This window comes from Podarcis muralis, chromosome 6, assembly GCF_964188315.1.
Source record: "Podarcis muralis chromosome 6, rPodMur119.hap1.1, whole genome shotgun sequence".
NCBI lineage: Eukaryota > Metazoa > Chordata > Lepidosauria > Squamata > Lacertidae > Podarcis > Podarcis muralis.
In genome coordinates this window covers 46,724,508-46,750,194 of record NC_135660.1, presented here as the reverse complement: position 1 = coordinate 46,750,194, position 25,687 = coordinate 46,724,508, and the positions used below count along the sequence as shown (strand labels likewise).

Here is a 25,687-nt window from a genome sequence, read left to right as displayed (position 1 = left end):
TGACTACCATAGTTTGCCATAGTTCCTTTTCTAATCTCCTATACTCCTACAAGATTAGAATTCAGGAATAAAAAAGGTAAAGTTAAAGGACCCCTGACAGTTAAGTCCAGTTACGAATGACTCTGGGGTTGGGTGCTCATTTCACTTTACTGGCCGATGGAGCCGGTGTTTGTCTGCAGAGTGTTTTTCCAGGTCATGTGGCCAGCATGACTAAGCCACTTCTGGCGAACCAGAGCAGCACACAGAAACGCCATTTACCTTCCCGCCGGAGCGGTACCTATTTATCTACTTGCACTTTGACGTGCTTTCAAACTGCTAGGTGGGCAGGAGCTAGGACCAAGCAATGGGAGCTCACCCTGTCACAGGGATTTGAACCACCGACCTTCCGATCGGCAAGCCCTAGGCTCAGTGGTTTAGACCACAGCGCCACCCACGTCCCCTAGAATTCTGGAATCCTTGGCATTAAATAAATAAAAACTACAAAAGGGCTAATCCATGCACATGCTTATAACTCCAACAATTTACTGGCTTGAGGGACATGGAGGGTGTATACAGGGTGTGACTAAAGCCACAGAATTTTTCTGCTTTTGGGTTCAACCTATCATTAGTGTGCAAAGGAATGCTCTGCACTTACTCCCTAATAATAGCAACATGTGACCAAAGATGCAGACAATCAGCTGCAAATCCAGCTGCAAATCCATTAAAACATCAGGTCAAAAACAGCAACTGTACCACTCTAAATGGTGCATGTGGGAAGGCCTTTACTAAGGAGTTGTACCTTCTTCCAAGTGAACAAGATAAGATTGCATTGCATCTGTGCACTAACATTGCGGGAAAGCACTTTCCAAGGTGGCTTGTGCCTTCTCACTCCGAGAAAAGATTTATGACTAGCATCATAAAAGACGGAGTCACAGAAATTCAGAACATTTTTCTACCTGATATATAAAATGCTGTTTAGTCTTTCATGACTAGCATCTCCCACAGAGAGAAGCATGAGAGCAAAGCACAATTGTATCAAAATAACAGGAAAGAAAGTTACAAACAGAGTTGGGGCAGGAGTTGGAGCACAGTACTTTTTGCCTCCTTTGGAGTACTTTCCCTTTCAAACTCACACCCTGCTAGACATGCACACATTAGAAATTTCCCCAAGATTTCAGCATACAGTTTGAAAACGAATCTTGACTTCACTGGGGCTTGTGGGAGACTCAATAACTGTGTTTTAGCTTCCTTTCATCCTGGTGAAAGCAACTTGGAGGGAGGTTGAAGAAAGCAAGTCTGGTTAATGTAACCCCTCCTTATAAGTCATTCCGCAAAGACCAAGTTACAGCAAAGTTCAGAAGTACATAAGAACACAGGGAGCTCCCTTATACCAAGTCAGACCATTGGTCCATCTGGCTCAGTAATGTCTATACAGATTGGCAGTGGCGCTCCGGGATTTCAAGGGAGATGGTCTCACTTAGTTCTACCTGGAGATCCTGGGAACTGAACCCAGAACCTTTTGGATGCACAGGACATGCCCTGCCATTGAACTGTGCCCATCTCTTTTGGCATTTCCTGACACTCATGTGTTACAAGTTCCTTTGGGCTGCAATAAACGAGGCTCCACACCACCATAATGTGTATGTGATAGTTTCAACCGCATCTTGCATTCCTACTGCTTTAAAAAAATGTCCCCAAACTCCTGCTACCATACCTGACATTGTTCAGGACATGTACACAGATTGCATGTTCATAGGCATACTCTAAGTATAAATTATAACATCGGGGGCGTGTGTGTCCCACCTCCTGCCTCTACGCTGCCTGCCTCATGTGCTAAGAAAGGAACTGCCCCCATTCAGCTTCTATTTGTGTTTCTTCTTCAGATCGTCATTAAGAACCGAAGTTAAAATGCAAGTAACTTTTCCTGCTGCTACAATACTTTGCAGCTGGGTGCCAATTAAATAATAACAGCAGAGAAGAAAAAGGCCCCTTGGGTGACATTATGTATCAGTTCTTGTACTCCCCTGCCAAGGGAGCAGTTCGTGTTGCAGGAACCAGAAACACTCTGCTGAAAGACAAAAGTTTTAGCCCTCCCCTCTCATCCTCCTGCAAACCTAGCAATTGGCACAGTGACAGGTTGTCTGTCATGCTGCTGTAGATATTGTGCTATTGATTTCCAGCACATAGGGAAAGCCAGACCTGTTTGACAAAGCAAAGCTGTTTCTCATGTTGCTTCTTGCATCCCATTCAGTTTTATTTAGAGCTGAACAAATTGCCCTTTTCAAATTTGTAAACCATCTTTGTGTCTCTTCCGAAGGCCTTGAACTTGCTTTTCTTTCCATTTCATTAATTTGAAGTTTAGACCTAAGGGAGCTGCTTGACGACGTGACTGCTTCCGCAGGGGAAAAAAGAGAGAGAGAACAACATGTGTTTCTGGCCAATGGCTTCACCGAATTGTTGAATAATGGAGCTGGAAGGGAACTTGCATGTCATCTAACTCAACCTCCTCCACAGTGCAGAATCTGCAATGCAGGAGGCAACTACAGCAAGCCCTTGGATGCTGTGGGTAGCCTTTTAAAGGAGGATCAGACTATGGAAGATAAGTCTATCAAAGGCTTGGTGGTGAATAGTTCTGAGGCAATATTCTTCCATTGCTAGGGAAGGAAAGGCTATCTGTGCCCTTTTCTGGGCTTCCTAGAAGCATCTGAATAGCTATCTCACAAAACAATATGGTGGTAGCCTGACCCAGCAAGGCAGGAACCTCCAGGAACCTCCATATTTGCTTTGGCTTCTTCTCCAGTAGCAACTGTAAGAGGGAGCTAATCACACACACACCAACCAACTACTGTGTCTTATATGGTACAACCAAAAATTTCCAGGGACTTAGCTAAATTAAGGAAATTCATAGGAGACAAATTGCCCAGCTCCTTCCTCCTACAGCCACATGTGTGCTCTAAACAAGCTAAGGGAGCCTCCTGAAGGATGTGAGATGAGGTACAAGGCTACTGGATGGGGAACTTTCATGAACTTCCTTAACATCACTTACCTTAGGACTCAAAGTATTAAAACTTTGGACCATTTCCACCTTTGCTGGCAACCCCTTGTACCCCATCCGGAAAGGAAGTTGCCCTCCACAAGGCACAAGGGGGTGCAAGAGTCAGAAGGAAATGGGGAACTTTCATTACTTGGGATTCATTCAGTTAACTTACCATCATATCCAGACCATTATGTTCCCATCTTTGTTTCATGACTTTTCATTGCCAAAACCCTCCCTTACAGTGTCTGAACTTTGAATCCACAGTGGTGTCTTATGTTATTCCTTTTCTAGCCTGTGGTTTATAAAGGCGGCCTTTGATGCATTTTTCACCCAAGAGTCTGCTGTATACTCAGGCTATACACCATACCCCAAAGCTGGATTTGACAGGTAACAATGCATGCACAATCTGTGTCAAATTTATCTGTTTTTCAGCCATGCCAATTTTTCCTAGGTAGCAGGGATAAAGGGAATGTTCTTGGCTAACAAGAAGATTGACAACCAAGTGAAAACTTTCATCACCTACAATAAAGGAAGAGACTGGCACTTGCTACAGGCCCCAGACACAGATCTGAGAGGAAACTCTGTTCATTGCCTCCTGGTAAGTGAAGGTTTGTGGGGACAATGGGGCAGGGGGTGGCTTTTTGTGACAACAGAATGACATGATCCATTAAAAATAAATGCATCTTCCTCCAGGGTTGCCTCTTCCCCAGTAGTACATACTATGTGAAAACTCCATTATGGAGGTTTCTAGCATCTCTGGAATGAGAATCAAGCCGTTATTGTATTTAAGGGGGGAGCATGTGCATTACTGAAACTTTTCCCTGATGCATTCAGTTTTGGCAATATAGGATGGACTTTGTGCCAAGTCAGAACACGAGATGGCAAGAGGGAGTTCTTTGTAGGTGCAAATGGGAGACAAATTGGATATTTGTATGCTTAGATATCTTAGGGTGACCCTGGTGCGAATAATAGTACCAGATGATGATATGGAAATCTACACAATAACTTGTGGTAAAATGTGTGACTTCTTGTCTCATAATCTTATTCTCTCTAAAAAGGATATGTAGGACCTTTGCTTAAAATAGAAACAAATACAGTGGTACCTCGGGTTACAGACACTTCAGGCTACAGACGCTTCAAGTTACAGACTCCGTTAACCCAGATATACATAGTACCTTGGGTTAAGAACTTTGCTTCAGGATGAGAACAGAAATCATGCTTTGGCAGTGCCGTGGCAGCGGGAGGCCCCATTAGCTAAAGTGGTACCTCAGGTTAAGAACAGTTTCAGGTTAAGAACAGACCACCGTTCTTAACGGTGAATGGCTGTTCATGAAAGGCTGTATATTTCCCTTTTCTTCAGTCACATGCACCTCACTAACTCATTTCAGCAGACCAACCTAATTAACACCTCTTGGACTGTCCCAGTGCCCTGCTGTCAATCCAATAGTGAAGATGCACTATCAGAGCAATTCTGTATGGTGATGAGTTCAAATATTTACCCCTAACCCCGAGAAGGACAAGGAAACCCACCTGGGCTCTTGCACTTTAAACAGCTCACAACAATCTGGGACCAGAGCAAGTGCCATAGCATTGCATATGTACTCTAGGCAGATATTTGAAGCTATTGCATAAAGGGCAGAATGCCTAGCTTACTCTTGATTATACATGTAAAGATTAGGATCAGGAAAATGAAGCTGAATTCTGTAGAGATGTGTCAGCCTTGCAAGACTTCTCTCCCCACATCTACTTTTCATTTCTCCTAAAGTTTCTTGGCTAGTCTGCGCTTCTTTGCTCCTCACCCGATCAGGATTTGTCTGCCATCTTGTGGTCCTCAAGGGTACTTAAGAAGGAGAGGGTAGAACTTTTCCTCCAACATATACATAAAGGGTCATCATATTGCGTGGAAGTCTGTCAAATGGCAGGTGTAAGAGATTCAGAGAAGACCGCGAAGATAGGGCAGAGAATTCCCATAGGCCTCAGAAAGGAGGAAGGGGAGCAAAACACGCCAGCAAAAGTTCAGCTTGTGCTGTGCCCATCACAGCAAAGTAGGGGAGAGTTGCGTTAAACTTTTACCCTGTAAAATACAGCAGCAGTCTTAAACCGCCCAATATGAAAGTATTAAAAGGAGAGAGACTGAGGAGGCAGTTACCTCAACTGGGTTGCAGTGCTGAGTAAATTACTTCAAATTGCTCATGGTTTAAACATGCCAGGGAAGTGGTGGTGTGTATGAGTTTGGTTTTTAAAGATGTGTTTCCCAGCTTGCCCTTCAGAATAGATAACATTATCAAGGCACATAAGTCTTCATGCCTTTTGCAGATGCTCTTCAGCCCACCGAGTTTGCTGCTTTGTAACATCCCCAGTTGGATTGCTACAATGTGTGACCCTTGCAAGGCTGTCAGTTACTGTTATGGTGTTTGGTATATTGTTCTTGTGTAGTGACAGGCTCATTCATTTGATTCTGCTCTGCTCTGCTCTGCTCTGCTCTGCTTGCTTGCTTGCTTGCTTCACCCCCATCTCTTTTGTGTTGCCTTTTGTGACATCAACAAGAGATCACACCCTACCTCCCAGTGCTTGGTATCCTACTCACCTCTTGGCAGCACACACCATATTGACTTCACCATACTGAAAGCCTCTCTGAAGAGGCATAAATGCTGAAGAACATGAAGAACACTTTTGTTCCCAGGGGTCTCACCTTGCATTGGGCAGGCGGGGGAATGAATCATCTGATACAAAGCTTGTTGGCATTTAGTGGTAATCTGCTTCCCAGTGGCTTTTGCGGTTATTTATTAACTGAGTAAATAACAGGTTGGGAAGTAACCTTGGTAGGCTTTTTGCATGTGTAGCCACTGAGATTGTTTTGATCTTTGAGGGATTATGCTAGCCTCTGGAGAACATTACAACCCCGGGCATTAGGAATGAAGAGGATATGCCCTTGTTTTTATTATTTGCATTCACTGTTCTTCTCTTCCTGCCACCTGCTGCCAGCAACCGCATTGGAGAGATGCTACAGATTTTTTTTAGTTATGATAGAGCTTTGCTGTGTGTTGGGAGAAAGATAGCTGTTCCCTCTCTGTAAAATAATAATAATAATAATAATAATAATAATAATAATAATAATGATAAAGCATCACTGGAAGCAGGAAGGTATCCCTCTGTTTGCTCTCTGGATCTAATGTCATAAGTATATTTAAAAACAAACAAACAAGAACTAAGAGGAGACCTGCTATTAGGCAGATGGTAGGCTTCAGATGCAGGGGACAGTAGCATCAGTGCCCTCCTGGTGACAATAATTGTACTGGGTTTGGCTGGCTGCTTTACCTGGCTGCCTTCTCCCACTGTGTCACAGACCATGCCATTGAGAAAGGTCTCTGACTGAGCAAGCAGGCAGGCAGGGAGGCAAACAGCTCAGGCCAAACAGTTCATCAGGCACCATTCATCCATTACTCTGCTTATATCCATTTGTTTAAGCAGGCAACCAGCAGGTGCCAGGTGGCTTGGTGAATCAACAGGGACAGATGTTATAGAATCATGGAATTGTAGAGTTGGAAGGGACCCTGAGGATCATCCCTGCAATGCAGGAATAAGCAGCTGTCCCATACAGGCATCAAGCCTGAAACCTTGGTGTTAACTGGACCATGCTCTAACCAACTGAGCTATCCAGCCTGTTGGAGGGCAAATCTCTGTGTGGGGTGCCCTTCACCCCCTGTGGTAGCCTGTCATCCCCAGGTGTGTTGGAGGGCCTGGTCTGGTCAGCTTCCATATGTAGAATAGAATGCTAGGTGAAGGGGCATCACCTTGACTTTTGCTTCGGTCTTAGGCTGGCAGTGGTATATTGTTTGATAGGGGAAATACCTCTTTCTGTTCTAAACTTAAAATTTTAAAACAATAGCTAACACTCATGAGATGAAAAGGATTTTTGCTGTTGATTTCAGTGCAGTGAGAACGTTGCTTCAACACCAGCTAAAGGTCACATGTGAATGGCAGCAGGTGGATTTGGAGACATGCCTAATGGTTGCTATGCATGGATTTCTTAGGCACACAGAGCCTTCACACGCGCGCGCGCACACACACACACACACACACACACACACACACACACGTCTGTGTGATCCTTTAAGGTGTTCAGGTAGGACATTGCCACAACATCTTTGGCAAACAGCTGATTGACACAGTCGCTGCTTTTAGCAGCTGCTGAATATGTGGAGCCTCCTTAAGCATACAAGTGATTTAAGAACAATGGCTATTGTGGCACCTTAAAGACTTGTGAGCTGGATTCAATTTCATCAAATGCATGGGGTGTGATCCTCAGTTGTCAGTCACACAAACACACAAACACAATGGTGTAAAGGGGGGAAATGTAAAGTCTGCAGTTAAATAAGAGTGGGTTTTTAATTTATTTTTTAAAGTACAATTTGTGAGAATTCAGTTATAGCCTAAATGTATGCAAAAATATTTTTCACAGTGGCAGTTATTGGTAGTAACACAGTCATCTTAGCATTCCTTAATAAATCAAACAAAGTGCTTAGGGGATGGAAGGAAAATCATTTTCTCCATTTAGACCCAAATGAATAAAATTGAACTTCTTAATAAATTACAGTTTAGCAACTTCAAACTGGAGATTCCCTCTGAAGTGTCTTTGGAAAGTCTACCCTATGCTCTCTACTACTTACATGCATTTTCTCTTTTGTTTCCCCAAGCCCTATTGTTCCCTTCACCTGCACCTGAAGGTTTCAGAAAATCCATACACTTCAGGCAACATTGCCAGTCGAGATACTGCTCCAGGCATCATTGTGGCTTCTGGTAGGAAATGTTTCAGTTCTATGTATAGATGTCTGCATCACTTTTTACAACAAAACAACAACACCACAAACTGGCTTATAAGTATAAAACCAAATTTACTAGAATAATAGCTATAATAGAGATAGACTTATAACCATTCAAACAACAAACATACTAAGGTCCCATGTGCAAGACAAAGCCTGGAGATACTGTAAACATGGAGTGGATAAATGTACAACTCTATCTTAACAAGTTACATGTGCAGTAAATGTTATACAGACTGGATAAATGAACTGTTCAACAACCGTGTCTACATCACTTTTTAGACTGAGAGTTGAACTCTTCAAACTGCAGTTCATGTGGAATAGTGGTCACAAGGCTTGTAATCTCACCTCTGACACTAGAGGGCTGAACATATCATAGAGGCCTGAACAGGTCATAGTCTCTCACTTTCTAGTTCCCCACCATCATCATAGAATCATAGAATTGGAGAGTCATTTAGTCCAAACCCTACAGTGCAGGAATTGAACGTCATGAAAACAGTACTGATTTATCTTACAGGTTTGTTGTCACCACATAGTGCACTTTAAACATAATGTTTGAAAGCTCTGTATAAATGCTTAGCATCAGGATTCACTTATGGTACTAAATTGGCCATGTGGTGTGCTTATCAAACCAAAAATATACATTCTTAAGTTGTTAACTTCAGATAATTGTGGGGTTTCTTTTACAGGTAATATTGGAAATGAGTTGTCGGACAATGATATCAGCATGTTTGTTTCATCGGATGCTGGAAACACGTGGAGACAAGTGAGTAGCAAATGAAAACAATTGGCAGTGGAGGCCAGGTAATGTAAACTACTTGCAAAAAGTAGCTGTGCCGTGATAGGGAATCTGTAGCTCAGAGTTGCATGTGCCGCTCCTCCCCACCCCGGTCTAATTTCACATGGCTCTCTAGATGTTGCAGGCCCACTCCTGCTCTTTGAATCGCTACTCTGGGAATTATTTCTTGTTCTACATCATGTATATATATGGGAGGGGGAGTTTTGGGGGGGAGATGTGTTTGAGTAGAAGTGGCTGCTACTCAGTGATGCAAGTTGGGATGAAGGGACCCCTGCATTGAGTTGTAGAGTGAGGGGAGCTAGGCAAGTCTGTTGCACAAGGGCTGATGAGCATCACTGGTTCTGGCGGTGCTTCAGCCAAAAGTCACAAACAGCCAAATTTAGGTTAAATACAGAAGTTATCCCTGAATATGATTCAGAAAATTCTCACAGCCTGACTGAGACGCAGTCTTTGTGAACTCACTGTGCAAGTTGACTCAGTCTGTAGGAGTTACTCTTCAGTGCTCATTCAGTATTCATCTGATATCTGTATTCTCATGATATTTTCCTTAAGAGTCTTTCAACACAAGTCATTACATTTATATCCTCAAGATTTATGCGTTATGGAATTTTCTTTTTAAAAAAAGAAGAAGTCGTAAGAACTAGAAATGTACTTTGTTTCTTCAAATGAAAGCTCAGTGTAGGAGTCTCAAGATGCAGAAATCTTGCCCAGTAGCAAATTCTCCACCTGCACAATGACTGTGTAGAACCTAAAAATATGCACACCCCCAACAAAGGTCATTGAATTGAAGCTACTGCTACAAAATTGGAAGAAATGCAATCCATCACCAGATCAGTTTGACATATTCCAGGACCCATGGGGAAGGTGAGATCCAAGTTCAGGGGATCATGCTCCCATTACTGAAGGAGCAGAATCATAATGAAACAACACATTGGTTAGAAAAAAAATAACAACATAAATATAAAGTATGATGTAAATTCAGTCAAAGATTATCTTGTGAACAAAAAGGCAAACTCAGCCCTCCAGATCTTTTGGGACTACAATTCCCATCATTCCTGACCACTGGTCCTGTTAGCTAGGGATGATGGGAGTTGCAGTCCCAAAACATCTGGAGGACCAAGTTTGCCTATGCCTGGTCTAAATGGATGCTTCTTGTAATAACTGCTGCTTGCCAAGCTGTTTGGGCCTTTTGGGTACCACAGAAATTGACTAACCTGGAGGATATTAATTTTCTTCAGTTGCTATAAGAATCAGCCCCACAACCACAGAATGTTTAGCTGGTTTATGTCCTTGATATACCTTAACAAGTAACATTTAGCAAGTAAACTTAAGGCATTTTGTAGCTAATAAAACATCAACCGTATTAGGAGTAAGACTTCTGTATTTACAGAACACCTGTGTGCTACTCTTTTAAAGGCAATTTATTAGGGCTTTTATGAGTTTTCAAAGTGCTTGTGTAGATGGCCACCCTTGCACAAATCCTCATGAGAACCGTCAGGCAGCAGAGCAGATACTTCTTGAGCACCTTGGATGGCTTTGGGTTCATTTGCTTGGAATGTGTGGGGGGGGGGAAATCTCATTTTTTTTGGGGGGGGGGAATTCAGGGCTTGTACATTTTACATTTGATATTTTCTGTAAGAAGGCAATCTTAATAATAAGGGCTAAATTGAACAATCTTCCTCTCCAGATTTCATGGCAAGAGCTGTGACTCAAAACTTTTTACAAAGCCAAACCAGAGCCACAACCTAGGGCTTCCTGCCCTTAGGAGCCAACCCCTAGGGCTGAGGTCTTTTGCCCAACCCCCCAATAAAATATTTGAGAGGGGCGGGCCCCAACAAGGTTGATGGGCACACTTTGTGATTGATTATGCAGGGCAGGGCTTACCTGCTCCCCATGTTTTATTCAAGTGCCTTCATCTGATACAATTCTAGATGCTGTTCTTATCAACATTATAGCCAGTCCTTTTATAACACTACCATAATCTTTTATATCCCCTTTATAACATTACCACATTCTTAACAACCAAGCTACAGCAGGAACTAAGACGTCTAGGTGCTTAAATAAATACTTGCCTCTATTCTATTTTAATTCATTGCCTTTCTGGTTCTCTTGTTGATCCTTGCTCCTGCTCTTATTATTTTATGAGAACAGGAAAGTGTCATTCATTATTTACATTCCCTTACTCGCAGTAAAATATTCTTATTAACTTATAATGCAAGTCATACTAACTCTATTCCTTGGTTATCAGAGCCTTCGGAAAATGTTGCAGATTCCAACACCATCACAAGATAATCAGTGAAATCAAGGCAAATAGAAACCTCTCCTAAAATCCAACAAAAGTATTAATTAGAAAGTAAATTTGACAGTGCAAGCCTATGCATGCCTACTCAGAAGTAAATCCTGTTGATTTCAATAGGACTTATTCGTAGTCTAAGGCTTTGCAATCCTAAGCACCTTTTAGAATAGGTCTTATTTGAATTCAGTAGTACTTGCTTTTTGTTAAAATACAAAGCTGATATAGCTTAATAGCTATCTAATGCAGTCTTATCCAACCTAATGCCCTCCAGTTGTTTTGACCCACAACAGCCATCAGCCCCAGCCAACATGGGCAGGGATGATGGACTAGATAAACTAACAGTCCAAGGCAGCCCCCCCCCCCCCCCCGTTTTTTCTTATGCTACATTTAAATAGCCCTAAATATCAGCCCCAATAAGCAGCACACATTTGGGGATTATTTTTTTTTCCAGATTTCATGAATACCCCAGCAGAAATCTGTCCACAATTGCAAATACAGTGGTACCTCGGGTTACAAACACTTCGGGTTACAAATGCTTCAGGTTACAGACTCCGCTAACCCGGAAGTAGTATCTCGGGTTAAGAACTTTACCTCAGGATGAGAACAGAAATCGCATGGCGGCAGCGGGAGGCCCCATTAGCTAAAGTGGTACCTCAGGTTAAGAACAGTTTCAGGTTAAGAACGGAGCTCCAGAACGATTTAAGTTCTTAACCAGAGGTACCACTGAGGCCTTCAGGAGCCCTAGAATTGTGGCCTAAACACTGGAATTGCATACATTCTGGGAATAGATACAAGGGTTTATGGGTTCATCTTGAATTTCACAGAGAATGTCTAATCTTTTCTTAAATGCTGGGTGCAACAATGTTTCAGTCACTGGGCAGCTAGAGGCTGTGGCCTTGAGAATCTGAATTCGGTCTTGCCAGATCAACCCCTGTCTTGTCTAGATGGTCCATCAGACAGGTCAGAGACAGTGAGAATGGCAAATGGAGCACCTTTCTTGTCCTGAAACCATTAGCTTCACAGAGGTTCTTGGTACTATAATCCATGCAAGGTTTAAAATCCAAGAACACAGTACTTAGGCGTGATGTGCAATGTAGTGGTTTATTGTTCTGCACATCTGTGAGCCTATTTAGGATATGTCTCTCTCTATAAAATCCAGCACCTCCACTGATCAAGAGATAAGGGGGGTGCATTCAGATGCAGTCTCCAATCATTAGCATCACTGAGTGGAAAGCGAGAATAGCAGTTGCCATTTTGAAGGGCTCTGGCACTCTGCTGACTTGACAAGTTACGCATGTAACGAATTAAAGCCGAAGCAGCATTTAACAAACCCTCTGGCAGGAACCCCATCCCCATCCTATCACACCTTTTGTTACCTATTTTTGATATGAACAAGAGAATAAAAATAACATGCTAAAAATAACTCTGGCATTGATCCAGAAAGAGAGAGAAGTACAAAAGAAGAGCCTTGCTAAATAAGACTAAAGACTTATTTAGCACAGTATTCTGTTCTCATTGTGGTCATCAAGAAGCCTGAAATCAGGACATGAACTCAGTAGTAATCCCCTGATCATGAGGCAAGCAAAGCACATCAAAGCCTATTCCTGCTGGACTCATCCCCCACCGCACCCCCATCTTGCCACTAGTACTTTTTATATTGTGAAATATAAATTTCACATAAATTTCAATAGGATGTGTGAATTTCAGCTTTAAAATACCTGCTTATCAGTTACCATTCATAAGAACAACCTTCTGTTCAACTCTCACACAACTAGAAATTGCGATTTCCAAAGAAGTTCTTCCTCTCTCTATTCTTTGTCCCCCCCTGCCTGAGTACAAACATGTAATGAGCTTTGGCAATCAGGTAATGAGATGGACAACAATGCATGGTTGTTGCACATCAGTAAATATGTTTTTAGTAAGTAGTTGGCGTTTAATTAAAGTGCAATAACTACCCTCGTAAAGTGGAGTCAAGTACATACTTAAGTGGAATTAACAAAGCAAAGAGTAAGTGCTGAACTGACAATAACTTAGCCTTCTAAACATATAATGTTGAGGGTCATTGCTAGCATGCTGAACTCCAAATGCATTTATGGTTGCTGATTTAAAACATATACAACGTATAGATATATTTATTTATTTATTGGGGGGGGGGGGGAGAGTTAATTCCTGAAAACCAAAGTGGTATCTCTAGTGAACAAGACCCTCTAGTGGGTCGAAGAGGAATTCCTTATCTTTCAGGTAAATCACCTTGAGCCTTTATTTTTGGAGAAAGGGAATACAAATAATGATAATACAGTGGTACCTCGGGTTACAAACTTAATTCGTTCCGAAGGTCCGTTCTTAACCAGAAACCACTTTTGCTAATGGCGCCTCCCGCTGGCGCACACCGCTGGCACACAATTTCCGTTCTCATCCTGGGGCAAAGTTTGCAACCCGAGGTACTACTTCCGGGTTAGTGGAGTTTGTAACTTGAAGTGTTTGTAACCTGAGGTACCGCTGTATCAGCATCAAAAAGAAATCATTCTTGCCCACAGCGCATGTTATTCTGAGTCCATATTTCTTGTTTCAAACAGCACATGCTTAAAGGCCCCATTTGTACTATATGTTTAGAACAGTATCATACCATTTTAAACAGTCATGGCTTCCCCCAAAAAATCTTGGGAGCTGTAGTTTGTTAAGAGTGCTGATTTTTTAGGAGACCCCTTCCCCCCTCACAGTGGCAATTCTTAAGAGTGGTTTAACAGTCAGTCACACTTTCTCCCTGGAAATTTTGGTGAACATGTCTGTGATTAGGCCCCCTCAGAGCCTGGTGGTTGGTGTCATCTCTGTGGTTGCTTCCAATGACATTTCAAGACCTCAGTCCGTGTATTTACATAGCACACAAGCAAAGCACTTCCCAAGAAGTCAAGTGCCATTTGCATGCAAAGCAGAACAATGGGGGAGGGGGCAAAGATGGGGAACTAGCCTAAAGCAATGGGTTGTTACCAGCGATGATTACTGCTGCATCCAAGTACATGTGAAGAGGGGCTTGGATTGCAGCAAAATCCTGCAAAACTTTTCTAAGCTCAGTGTTTGTGTATTTGATATATTGAACCCTAGCAGAATCACAGAATAGACCAAGGCCGTTAGGAAGTCTTTTACTGATATGATTGCAAAACTGTGACCTATGTATCTCAGTGTTGCCTAGAAAGCATGTGTTCCCAGACTAAGGCAAGTTAAACTTAGTCCTTTTTTATGTATTTCTCCAGATCTTTGAAGAAGAACACAGCGTTCTTTATCTGGATCAAGGTGGGGTTTTGGTTGCCATGAAACATACGTCGCTGCCTATAAGACATCTCTGGTAATTACTGTAACTTCTCTGATCTCATTAGTCATGAAGTCCTTCATTATATATTACACGCCATTGGCAATCGGGCCGTGACTAAATATTTTAACTAAGTGTCAAGATATGCCAATTAAGAAACTGACATGCTTTCTCTCTTGATTGCACTAAAGCTATTATTACAGTTTCACACACAAGATGTGCAACAGAGTAAACCCTTTAATGGTCCTATTGTCATTTGGGTTGATATTAAGGAGCTGAACTCCTTTACTTCCCCTGAGGTTTGGGAGTCTGGAAGCAAAAAAATTATTAGTAATCATAAACCCTTCCATCTTCTAATCTGACAAAGTTCCATATATTCTTTTTATATACATGATAAATCTACTGTTTAAGAATCCTGCAGGATATATGGATAATTGTAACCCCCTCCTACAGTGTTTTGCATTTATCAGCACTGTATTTGATCCATCTACCATTTTACTTCACATTCTTCTAATGCCATGAGATTATTTTGAAGACTCACACTCAGGCCACACTGCTTCACGTGGCATTCAGTATATGACGTAAAATCAATGCCCGCCCCATGGGAAATCCTTCTGTCTTGTAAAATGTAGCTCAAGTTCTTGAATCTGAGTCATTTTTGCCATGTACAGCAAATAGGTGGTTCCTTTTCTTTACATCTTCTTAAACAGTGTTTCCCCCCAAAAAAGTTGTTTTCCATTCGTGTTTTCATTAGGTTAAGTTTTGATGAAGGAAGGTCCTGGAGCAAATACAGCTTCACATCCATCCCACTTTTTGTTGATGGCGTTTTGGGAGAACCTGGAGAAGAGACTTTGATAATGACGTAAGCAGAGAATCCATAGTGAATATATATAAAAGCTAATAATCAGATGAGATATCATTTCTAACCTTTGAAGGCAAGGGAAAGACTCTTCATTGCTACATTTAAAATGATCCCAAGTATGTTGTACATTTTTGTTAATTATATCGTAAGTTATGTCACATTTCTTACATTTCATAAAAATACACAGGTTTTTTTGGTAGTACTTTGGGCATTTTACTTACATTATAATTAATTAGTTTAACTGAAGGCAGACATTGAACCGATTGTAAAACATGCAGTTGGTAGACAAACTTAGTTGGAAGCGCTTCACTTGCTTTATTTCAAAATAATTTGCTTCTAAGTATATCTTTAATATTGCTGTTTGAATTGCCACTTGCCTCATGAGTCATGTGCATCAATCCACTAACAGCTGTTTCATATGTCACGCATCCATCAGTGATGAGTACTGAAGAAAATATTTTGAATAAATCCCTATTGCATTTTTAATTTGCAATTTTTCTTTTCTATTATAAATTTATAACACATGATGAAAAACCCAACACACTATTTTGACACCACACATGTGCGAACACTGATCTTGGCAAGTTGGGAAGAACGAAGGACATTCGGAGTTTTGAGAAGCTAGAAACTACTCACTGGTATTGCTCCACAAACATATCGCCACACTTACTTCATTGTTATGTGATAGAGTTTTGCATTTAGTTCAGCTATCTGGGCTACTATAAATTCACTACAGGTTGATTCAAAGATACTAAATATGGATAAAGGTATGCTCTTACTCAAATGATTACGTTTTCTGGTAACAGTTCAGTATGTTTTGTGCAGAGTCTTTGGGCACTTCAGCCATCGCTCTGAATGGCAGCTGGTGAAGGTGGATTACAAGTCAATCTTCGACCGACGGTGTGCTGAGGACGACTACCGTCCCTGGCAGCTTCACAGCCAGGTAAAAAAGTGTGCGCCATTATAATCTGTGACCAAAGATACAAAGTTCTGTTCACCCTGATTTATTTGCCTGGCCTCCTGTAGGGATCTGATATATGCAAATTCCAGCTGTGGTAATAGGGCACTTACAGTAGAAGGTGGACCTTGGGCTTGCTGATCAAAAGGTCACGGTTTGAATCCCCACAACGGAGTGAGCTCCCGCTGTTCTGTCCCAGCTCCTGCCAACCTAGCAGTTCAAAAGTAAAGGTAAAGGTACCCCTGCCCGTACGGGCCAGTCGTGTCCGACTCTAGGGTTGTGCGCCCATCTCACTCAAGAGGCCGGGGGCCAGCGCTGTCTGGAGACACTTCCGGGTCACGTGGCCAGCGTGACATCGCTGCTCTGGTGAGCCAGAGCCGCACACGGAAACGCCGTTTACCTTCCCGCTAGTAAGCGGTCCCTATTTATCTACTTGCACCCAGGAGTGCTTTCAAACTGCTAGGTTGGCAGGCGCTGGGACCGAACAACGGGAGTGCACCCCGCCGCGGGGATTCGAACCGCCGACCTTTCGATCGGCAAGCCCTAGGCGCTGAGGCTTTTACCCACAGCGCCACCCGCGTCCCAGTAGTTCAAAAGTACACCAGTGCAAATAGATAAATAGGTACCACTGCAACAAGAAGGTAAACAACGTTTCTGTGGACTCTGGTTTCCATCATGGTTTAGTAATGCTGGCCACATGACCCGGAAAGCTGTCTGTGGACAAACAGCAGCTCCGGCCTGAAAGTGAGATGAGCACCGCAACTCCATACTGTAGTCGCCTTTGACTGAACTTAACCCTCCAGGGGTTCTTTACCTTTTTTACCAACAGGTTTATGTTTATCTGCATTCACACACACGCACACACACTTCTTTGCCCGAGTGTTTTTGATTTCTTCAGCTGGAGTCTTTGTAGTGTTAAGGAAAGAGTGGCCAATTTGCTTTGAAAGTGGAAGAAGACATAAAACCACTAGCTATTTCTAATTTGGTAAACAAAGAGCCTCAAATGGGAGGGTGGGTGTGTTTGTGTTGGTATCCATCTATCATCTATCTATCTATCTATCATCTATCTATCTATCTATCTATCTATCTATCTATCTATCTAATCTATCTATCATCTCTATCATCTATCTATCTATCTATCATCTATCTATCTATCTATCATCTATCTATCTATCTATCTATCTATCATCTATCATCTATCTATATCTATCTATCTCTATCTATCTATCTATCTATCTATCTATCATCTCTATCTATCATCTATCTATCTATCTATCTATCTATCTATCTATCTATCTATCATCTATCTATCATCTATCTATCATCATCATCATCTCTCTCTCTCTCTCTCTCTCTCTCTCTCTCATCTCTCATCTATCTATCATCTATCTATATCTATATCTATATCTATATCTATATCTATATCTATATCTATATCTATATCTATATCTATCTATCTATCATCTATCTGTAGGGATAAACCTCACCATTATGAGGGAGTGTGAAGTGGAATTCTATGTCATGCTAATAAAATCATTTCACCAGCACAAGCATTTCCTCTTGCCAGATCAAACACTCTCCCCTTTCCTCCCCTTCTGCCCTGCTCTGGGAGTTCTCCCAACCCTGAACCCCCCTCAGAGCCTATTGGGAGTGAAGGGTGCATTGGGAGAGGAGAGGAGCAAAGCCCTGTTGTGGAAGCAGGACTTGTTGTTTTGGCTCTAAACCACACAGCTATTTGATTGAATCCATCCTATTGTTTTTCTCTCACCTCAGGGAGAAGCATGCATCATGGGAGCAAAAAGGATCTACAGGAAGCGTAAGTCAGAAAAGAAATGTATGCAGGGCAAGTACGCTGGAGCCATGGCATCTGAACCATGTGTCTGCACAGAGGCAGACTTTGATTGGTGAGTACCGCTTTCAGCATTTTAGCAAGACTATAGTTTATATGGTCCTGATAATGAACACAACGTTGGCAAGGGAATTGGAGACTAGGAATGCCTGAGGAATTTGATTTCAGTGAATCCCGATGTGAACTGACTTGATCCCACTTCCCAGCCTATTCAAATGAGGAAGTAATTATTCTTGTATTTCAAATTTTGTGATATAATTCTAGGCTGAAAAATGCATTAAAATGCATTTGTATTGTGTGATGAAATACATATTTAAATATAAATTAGAGTATTGATTTCCCTGCAGCTTTTGTGTTTTTTTTTAAATAAATAAATGCGCAAATCATTCCAGACAAGCCTTTTCCAAAAGTTTGCTGCAAAATATGTAGAAGGGGATTTCTTTTCTTCCTCTAAATCATGAATTTTCCACACCAGCAGTCACAATCACCATATTTTTTTCCTCTTTTGCAAGTGGTTAAAACCCTTCTTACTACCACCTTTTAGCACTCAGTCTGGGAGAAAAATTTAGCAGGAGCTGAGAAAAGAGAAGTGAGAAATACTGAAAAGTATTTTGTATAAGATTTGAGAAATGGTTTGAGGAGAGGAAATTGGAGGACACCCAGGGCCCCAGGGAGTTGGCACTTATATTCCTTTCCATCTCTTGAATGCCAAGGAGGGACAGTTTAGCACCCTGTTGATATTTTGCTTTTTGTATCCTGGTTTATATGAATTACTCCTGCACTCAGCTGTAATGCTGTTTAACTGCATATAAATTCTTTTTAATTGCAATATTTTATTTCATAAAGTGTGTTCTTGTCAAAAATGTATGCACTTCTTATTTTGTTTGTGACTGCTGAACATAGTGCAGAAGGTGATTTATTGTTTTAAGTATTGACATTTAACTAGTAGTGGGACAAGATTTTAAAACACAGATATAGGCAATGGGTACTAATCCAAACATTTCATTCTACTATGGCAAAGAGGATCAGACTTTGTCTGAGGTGTGCAAGTAAAATGCCCTTCTTTTGTGAAAAAGGACAATAATGAGTAGTGCATTTCATTACCTTTAGAATTTCACAGCAGGGAGCAGATTAAGATTACAATCCTAACTCCATTTACCTGAGAACGAGTGGCGCTGTGGGTAAAAGCCTCAGCGCCTAGGGCTTGCCGATCGAAAGGTTGGCGGTTCGAATCCCCGCAGCGGGGTGCGCTCCCGTTGTTCGGTCCCAGCGCCTGCCAACCTAGCAGTTCGAAAGCACCCCTGGGTGCAAGTAGATAAATAGGGACCGCTTTCTAGCGGGAAGGTAAACGGCGTTTCCATGTGCGGCTCTGGCTCGCCAGAGCAGCGATGTCACGCTGGCCACGTGACCCGGAAGTGTCTCCGGACAGCGCTGGCCCCTGGCCTCTTGAGTGAGATGGGCGCACAACCCTAGAGTCTGTCAAGACTGGCCCATACAGGCAGGGGTACCTTTACCTTTACCTTTAAGCCCCATTGAATTCAGTGGGACTTACTTTCAAGCAGACATGTTTAGGATTGCAATCTTGGTGCATACAGGCTGCCTCTATGAATCATTTTGTGCAAATTAACAAACAATACGTCAGAAACAAAAAAACAATGAGGCACCTGTCAGGACAATAGCAATTATATATCAATGGATATGTAAATTACATACATTGCAAAGCAGTTTTCATGCCTGGTTATGTATAATGTGCACATGTTGTTGTCGTTTAAAAAACAAACTTGCTGTAGAGAATTAAGTTGAAAATCATTCATAGCAAAGAATCTGTGCCATGAAGGGGTTGAATGGGTGAGTGGAAGAAAAGATGATGGATAATCCATTTCCAATGGATGCCTCCAGCATCAATATTATTTTTGTGGGGTGTTTTACCAATATGTAGATAGACATTTGTGTATCAGCAGAACACTATGAAAAGAGAATCTTCATGCAATCGTGCATACTTATCACATCAAGCTTCCCTTTCTGCACTATTGTGTCATGGGGATGATGCAGAAACATTCAATTTTAATCAGAAACTTCCTAATTTGCACTTCTTGAACTGTGTTGGGGGCCACCCAAAGTGGCTGGGGCAACCCAGTTAGATAGACGGCATATAAACAATAAAATTCTTATTCTTATTAAAACAATGCATGATCTGAAATGCAATTATCTTTCAAAATCTGCAGTTTCTGTTTTTTTTTTTAAAATAATTTTTATTAATTTTCCAAACATGTATTATACACAAACGACAAAACAAAACAAAACATACACACAAATAAACATGTATAATTTCATAAACTCATTTTCCTTCACCTTGTTTCCCGGACTTCCCCATACCTCCCTTTTTCTGCATCCTTATTTTTCCCTTGTATCAGCAACCCTCCATTTAATTAATTACTTCATCTTCATTTTAATTCCCTTAAATTTATGATATACAGCTGCAATTCTCTGTTTCTTAACACCATAGCATCTCAACACTCCTCAATATTACAACAGTTTTTAAGATATATTTTAAATTTCTTCCAGTCTTCTTCCACTGTCTCACTCCCCTGGTCTCGGATTCTGCCGGTCATCTCTGCCATTCCCATGTAGTCAATCACCTTCGCTTGCCATTCTTCCAGAGTAGGTAGCTGCTGCGTCTTCCAATACTTTGCCAGAAGAATTCTTGCTGCTGTGGTAGCATACATAAAGAAAGTTCTGTCCTTCCTTGGCACCAATTGGCCCACCATGCCCAGAAGAAAAGCCTCTGGTTTTTTAGAAAATGTCCATTTAAGGACCTTTTTAATTTCATTATAGATCATTTCCCAGTAGGCTTTAATCTTCGGGCAGGTCCACCAAAGGTGATAGAAAGTACCCTCAGTCTCATTACATTTCCAACATTTATTATTGGGCAAATGGTAAATTTTTGCAAGTTTGACTGGGGTCATATACCATCTATAGATCATTTTCATTATGTTTTCTCTTAAAGCATTACAAGCCGTAAATCTCACACCAGTGTTCCATAACCTTTCCCAGTCATCAAACATAATGTCATGACCTATATCTTGTGCCCATTTGATCATAACCGATTTTACTGTTTCATCTTGTGTATTCCATTTCAGCAGCAAATTGTACATTCTTGACAAGTTCTTAGTATTGGGTTCTAACAGTTCTGTTTCTAATTTCGACCTCTCCTTCTGAAAACCTATTTTCCTGTCTTGTTTAAATACCTCATTTATCTGAAGGTAGTGCAACCAATCTCGTACTTTAGACCTTAATTTATCATAACTCTGTAATTTGACCCTTTCACCATCTTGCTCTAAAATTTCGCAATATTTTGGCCATTTAGACTCCATATTAAGTTTTTTTGTCTCTTTAGCCTCCATTGGTGATAGCCACCTGGGAGTTTTACTTTCCAGTAAATCTTTATATCTTATCCAAACATTGTATAGTGCTTTCCTAACAATATGGTTTTTAAAACCTTTATGCATTTTTACCTTGTCATACCATATATAAGCATGCCAGCCAAATCTGTTGTCGTACCCTTCCAGATCCAAAATGTCTGTGTTCTCAAGAAGCAGCCATTGTTTCAGCCAGCAGAACGCTGCCGATTCATAGTAAAGTCTCAGGTCCGGCAGGGCAAACCCCCCTCTATCTTTTGCATCAGTTAAAATCTTAAAGTTTATTCTGGGCTTTTTGCCCTGCCAGACAAATTTTGATATGTCTTTTTATTCCAGACACTCCAGATCCTGGATAAAATGGACTGTTTTAAGAAGTGGCAAAAAGACATATCAAAATCTGCAGTTTCTGAATCTTGTGATGCAGTTCTCCAGACAACGTATGCAAAAATGTATATATTAGGGGAAAGTCTGTATAACAATGAGAAACTTATTTTAAAAAATTCCAAATTGCCACAGAAATGTGAAGAACTGAATCTAAGGATGGAAAAATGAAACAAAGCCTATCTGATAGATAGATTGATCCATCCCCAATGATACCTGATTCTTAATACAAACTTTACTAATCTTATGTTCTCAGATGCAGAGCATGAGATAAATTATGTTTTCCATAGTTCAGGGTATTGTAGAAACAGCACTGGCATCAGACATCTATTTATTTGTATGTCTTTCTAAAGTAAATTTTATGTTTTCCACAATTAATTATTCAAGCACCTACTACTTTGTTGTTGTTGTTGTTGTTGTTGGGGTGGGCATGAAAAATCTGTATTTACCCCCAAAATAATGATTTTTTAAAAAATAAAAAAATAAACACTTACTGTGTAACTACAGCTTGAAACTATTTCACCAGAAAGGTTTGAAAAAAACAATGTATGTTTCTAGAAACAGAAAGTAACGTATTGCCAAAATGATCTTTGGAAGAATGAGTGAGTTACAAAACGGGAAAGGAGCCAGCTTAGCAGAGAGATTACATTTGCATGCATTGCCTGCTTCTCACTACCAGGGGGCAATAGTGTTTCAGAAATGATTATCACAATGAAAATTGTGTACTTGGTCCTAAGGACAATATTACCTAGCAACTGCCTAGAAGCCAAATTGTATTTATTTAGGTAGTAACTGGATTATGGGGTGACACATATGTTATTAAAGCATTTATTTACCAGGTTTCCCAGCATTTTACTGCAGCATGCAAAGTATCACTCCAGCTGCAGATTTTATTTTTTATTCTGTACAAAAACGAATCTCAACATGTTTTTTAAAAATGGATCATTTAGTTTGTGTGTTATGTTGGCTGTAACAGTGACCTCCATTACCTGTTTAATACCCTAACTTGCTTTGCTAAAGCACCATGAGTCAGAACAGCTTATCTTTATGTGATGATAAAAGACTTCATAATCAGAACAGACCTCATGGTGTGTCAAGGAGGTTTCTGTACCCAAAGTTATAGCCCCGCTTCAATATTTACATGATTGATATGTCCCCTTTCCTCCACCATGTAGATGATGGAGTAAGTGTTGGGTAAAAGGTAAAGGTACCCCTGACCGTTAGGTCCAGTCACGGACGACTCTGGGCTTGCGGTGCTCATCTTGGAGCCGGCGTTTGTCCGCAGACTGTTTTTCCAGGTCATGTGGCCAGCATGACGTAAGCCGCTTCTGGCGAACCAGAGCGGCACACGGAAATGCCGTTTACCTTCCCACCGGAGCGGTACCTATTTATCTACTTGCACTTTGATGTGCTTTCGAACTGCTAGGTTGACAGGAGCAGGGACTGAGCAACGGGAGCTCACCCCGTTGCAGGGATTTGAACCGCTGACCTTCTGATCGGCAAGTCCTAGGCTCTGTGGTTTAACCCACAGCACCACCGCATCCCTTAAGTTTTGGGACGACCACATAAATTCCTGAAGGTGCAGAATTCCCCCCCCCCCATTTTTGCTCCCCAGTTTGAGGAAGACAGATTCCACACATGGGACCTCTCTTCACTAGGGGGCATTCACACGTAAACCTTGCAGTTCACATGACCACCATGGAAGGAACATAAGGTATACTACTCACTTACCAAATGAATGCTGCAGGCAATGTATAATCATAAGAAGAGTTTCCTGGATCAGTTCAATGACCTCTCTAGGTCAGCATCCTGTTCTCACAGTGGCCAACCTGATGCCTATGGGAAGACGACAAGCAGAACCTGAACACAACAGCATTCCCCACCCCACACCACACAGTTTTCAGCAACTGGTATTCTGCTGTCAAAACTCAGATATCAACATGGAGGATAGGATACACCTACTAAAATGGCGGCACTGATCCAAAGATTAACTGAATTATTATTTGAATCTTCTTATCCAAGTCAGTGATATTCTACATATAATCATGCACACACATAGACCTTACGTGGTCTCCCTCACACCTCCCTGTGGGTTTTAAAACCTGAAAAAAAAACCCTAAGTGTTAAACCTCACTGCATGGAAAAGCTACTGGAGCAATCGTTACAGTATGGGTAACCATTACGGTCGTGTGAAAGTAATAATGTGACATGCAGCACAATCTTTGTCTGCTCAGAAGCATGTACCATTGAATTCAGTGAGGCTTATTCCAAGGTAAAGTGGGTTTCATGATTGCAGCCTTAGGTGTCAGGCTGTCAGGGAACATGTCAAATACCAGTTTCAAACACCAGATGTCTGGCTGTAATGCTATTGATCTTAGCGCACTCCCATTTTCAGATTTAAGTAGCGGGGTTCATCCTTTGTCCCAATTGATGCTGATGCTTGTTGATTGCAAGGCAGCCTGTTGTGTCTGCAGTTAGGCAGCAATTTGTTGTTATCATCAGAGTTCTGTGTGCATCAGAGAGAAGACAAGAAATTCATTAGATTACAGGTCTGCAAGGTGAAAGAGCGATGCTAATGCCTCTCTAGTGAGATGCAAAGGAGTTGCTTCTGTCATTTCTCAGCATATTTCTCTCTGTGTGTGTAGGTAGGTGAATGAATGGATGTAAAGGCAGGCAGGCAGGGAGTTGCCAAAACCAAAAAATGTTGCAATCAAAAGTCAACATCTGTTTGCTTACTGCAGAGAGCTAGTTTTGTGGTAGAAACATACAAATGTATCTTAAATGGAAGTTAAAGTTGTTGCTGTTGTTTCACTACTTGTCCTTCAATTTAAAATCACAAGCCGGGCTATAGCACTTAAAACACAATGCTAAAAGCCCTGTTCCGTGCGCAATAAGCACGGGACGCCTTTGCCTGGCAGCATAGGGGCCCATAGATTGCTGCAAAATGCTGGGCAAGGTTTTTGCTTAGTATCTTCTCTGTGTGATGCGCTCATAGGAAAAAGCTGTCCTTGTTGCAGAGGGGAAGGGAAGCCTATACAGTGGTACCTCAGGTTACATACGCTTCAGGTTACAGACTCCGCTAACGCAGAAATAGTGCTTCAGTTTAAGAACTTTGCTTCAGGATAAAAACAGAAATAGGGCTCCAGCGGCGTGGCAGCAGCTGGAGGCCCCATTAGCTAAAGTTGTGCTTCAGGTTAAGAATGGACCTCCGGAATGAATTAAGTACTTAACCTGAGGCTGCTTCCCCTGGAGCTCACGGTCATTTTGGTATGAGAACTTCCTTCCTGCCCACCCTCGGGTTAGAGCCTTCAGTGAGCAATTTTGGGTTTCTGGTTGACAGGACAGGAAATGATTTTTTCTCTCTTAACCCAATTTGCACTTCGTTGGTTTTTTTTCCACCTTTCCCTTCCTTTGTTAGGCAGAAGAACGTTGTTTGTATGAGGGCAAAAATGGCATTGGGCAGGATCAACCTAGCCTGGGGGGGGGGGAGCATAAGGGGCACAAGGATTCAGTATCTGCCTGCTTGGAATCAGTGGCGAAGCTGCATGGGGGTGGAGAGCAGGCAGGGACGTGGCGGGCGCCCCCTGGGGGGCATGACACATGCCCTGGGGTGAGTGGCGCGGCACCCACAGAGGTGTGGTGCGCATTCTGGGGGCATGATGTGCTGCCTGTGGGGGCGTGGCATAGTGGTGCCGGGGGTGGTCCATTCCCTCTGTACTCCTGTTCCTCTGCCAGTGCTTGGAATCTGCAGTGAGACCTTGCTTGCTTGGTTTTCACCATGGCAAGGTTCAACACTGGCTGAGTCCTGTTCAACACTGGCTGAGTCCTGTCATACTGGTTTGGAGTGATCCAAACCCAGCAGATCCATTCCATCAACATGGGGCTTGTGGAATGATGAGCTGATCCTGGGACCCAATGCCATGCCAACCCTGGCCCAGACTGCTGCTATCAATCAAGGTTTGGCCTGATTTTATCCC

The 25,687-nt window shown here is 41.9% G+C and overlaps 1 protein-coding gene across 6 annotated transcripts in view; it reads left to right on the top strand.

Annotated features, from left to right (window-relative positions):
* SORCS1 (sortilin related VPS10 domain containing receptor 1) overlaps positions 1–25,687 on the top strand; it is a 365,332-nt gene that overhangs the window by 289,326 nt on the left and 50,319 nt on the right. For all 6 annotated transcript variants that reach the window (XM_028730333.2, XM_028730337.2, XM_028730335.2 and 3 more), the window contains exons 10-16: positions 3,468–3,614; positions 7,714–7,816; positions 8,529–8,605; positions 14,186–14,277; positions 14,996–15,103; positions 15,929–16,046; positions 17,835–17,965. In XM_028730333.2, coding sequence (XP_028586166.2) covers positions 3,468–3,614; positions 7,714–7,816; positions 8,529–8,605; positions 14,186–14,277; positions 14,996–15,103; positions 15,929–16,046; positions 17,835–17,965 — 776 coding nt within the window. The remainder of the gene's footprint in view (positions 1–3,467; positions 3,615–7,713; positions 7,817–8,528; positions 8,606–14,185; positions 14,278–14,995; positions 15,104–15,928; positions 16,047–17,834; positions 17,966–25,687) is intronic.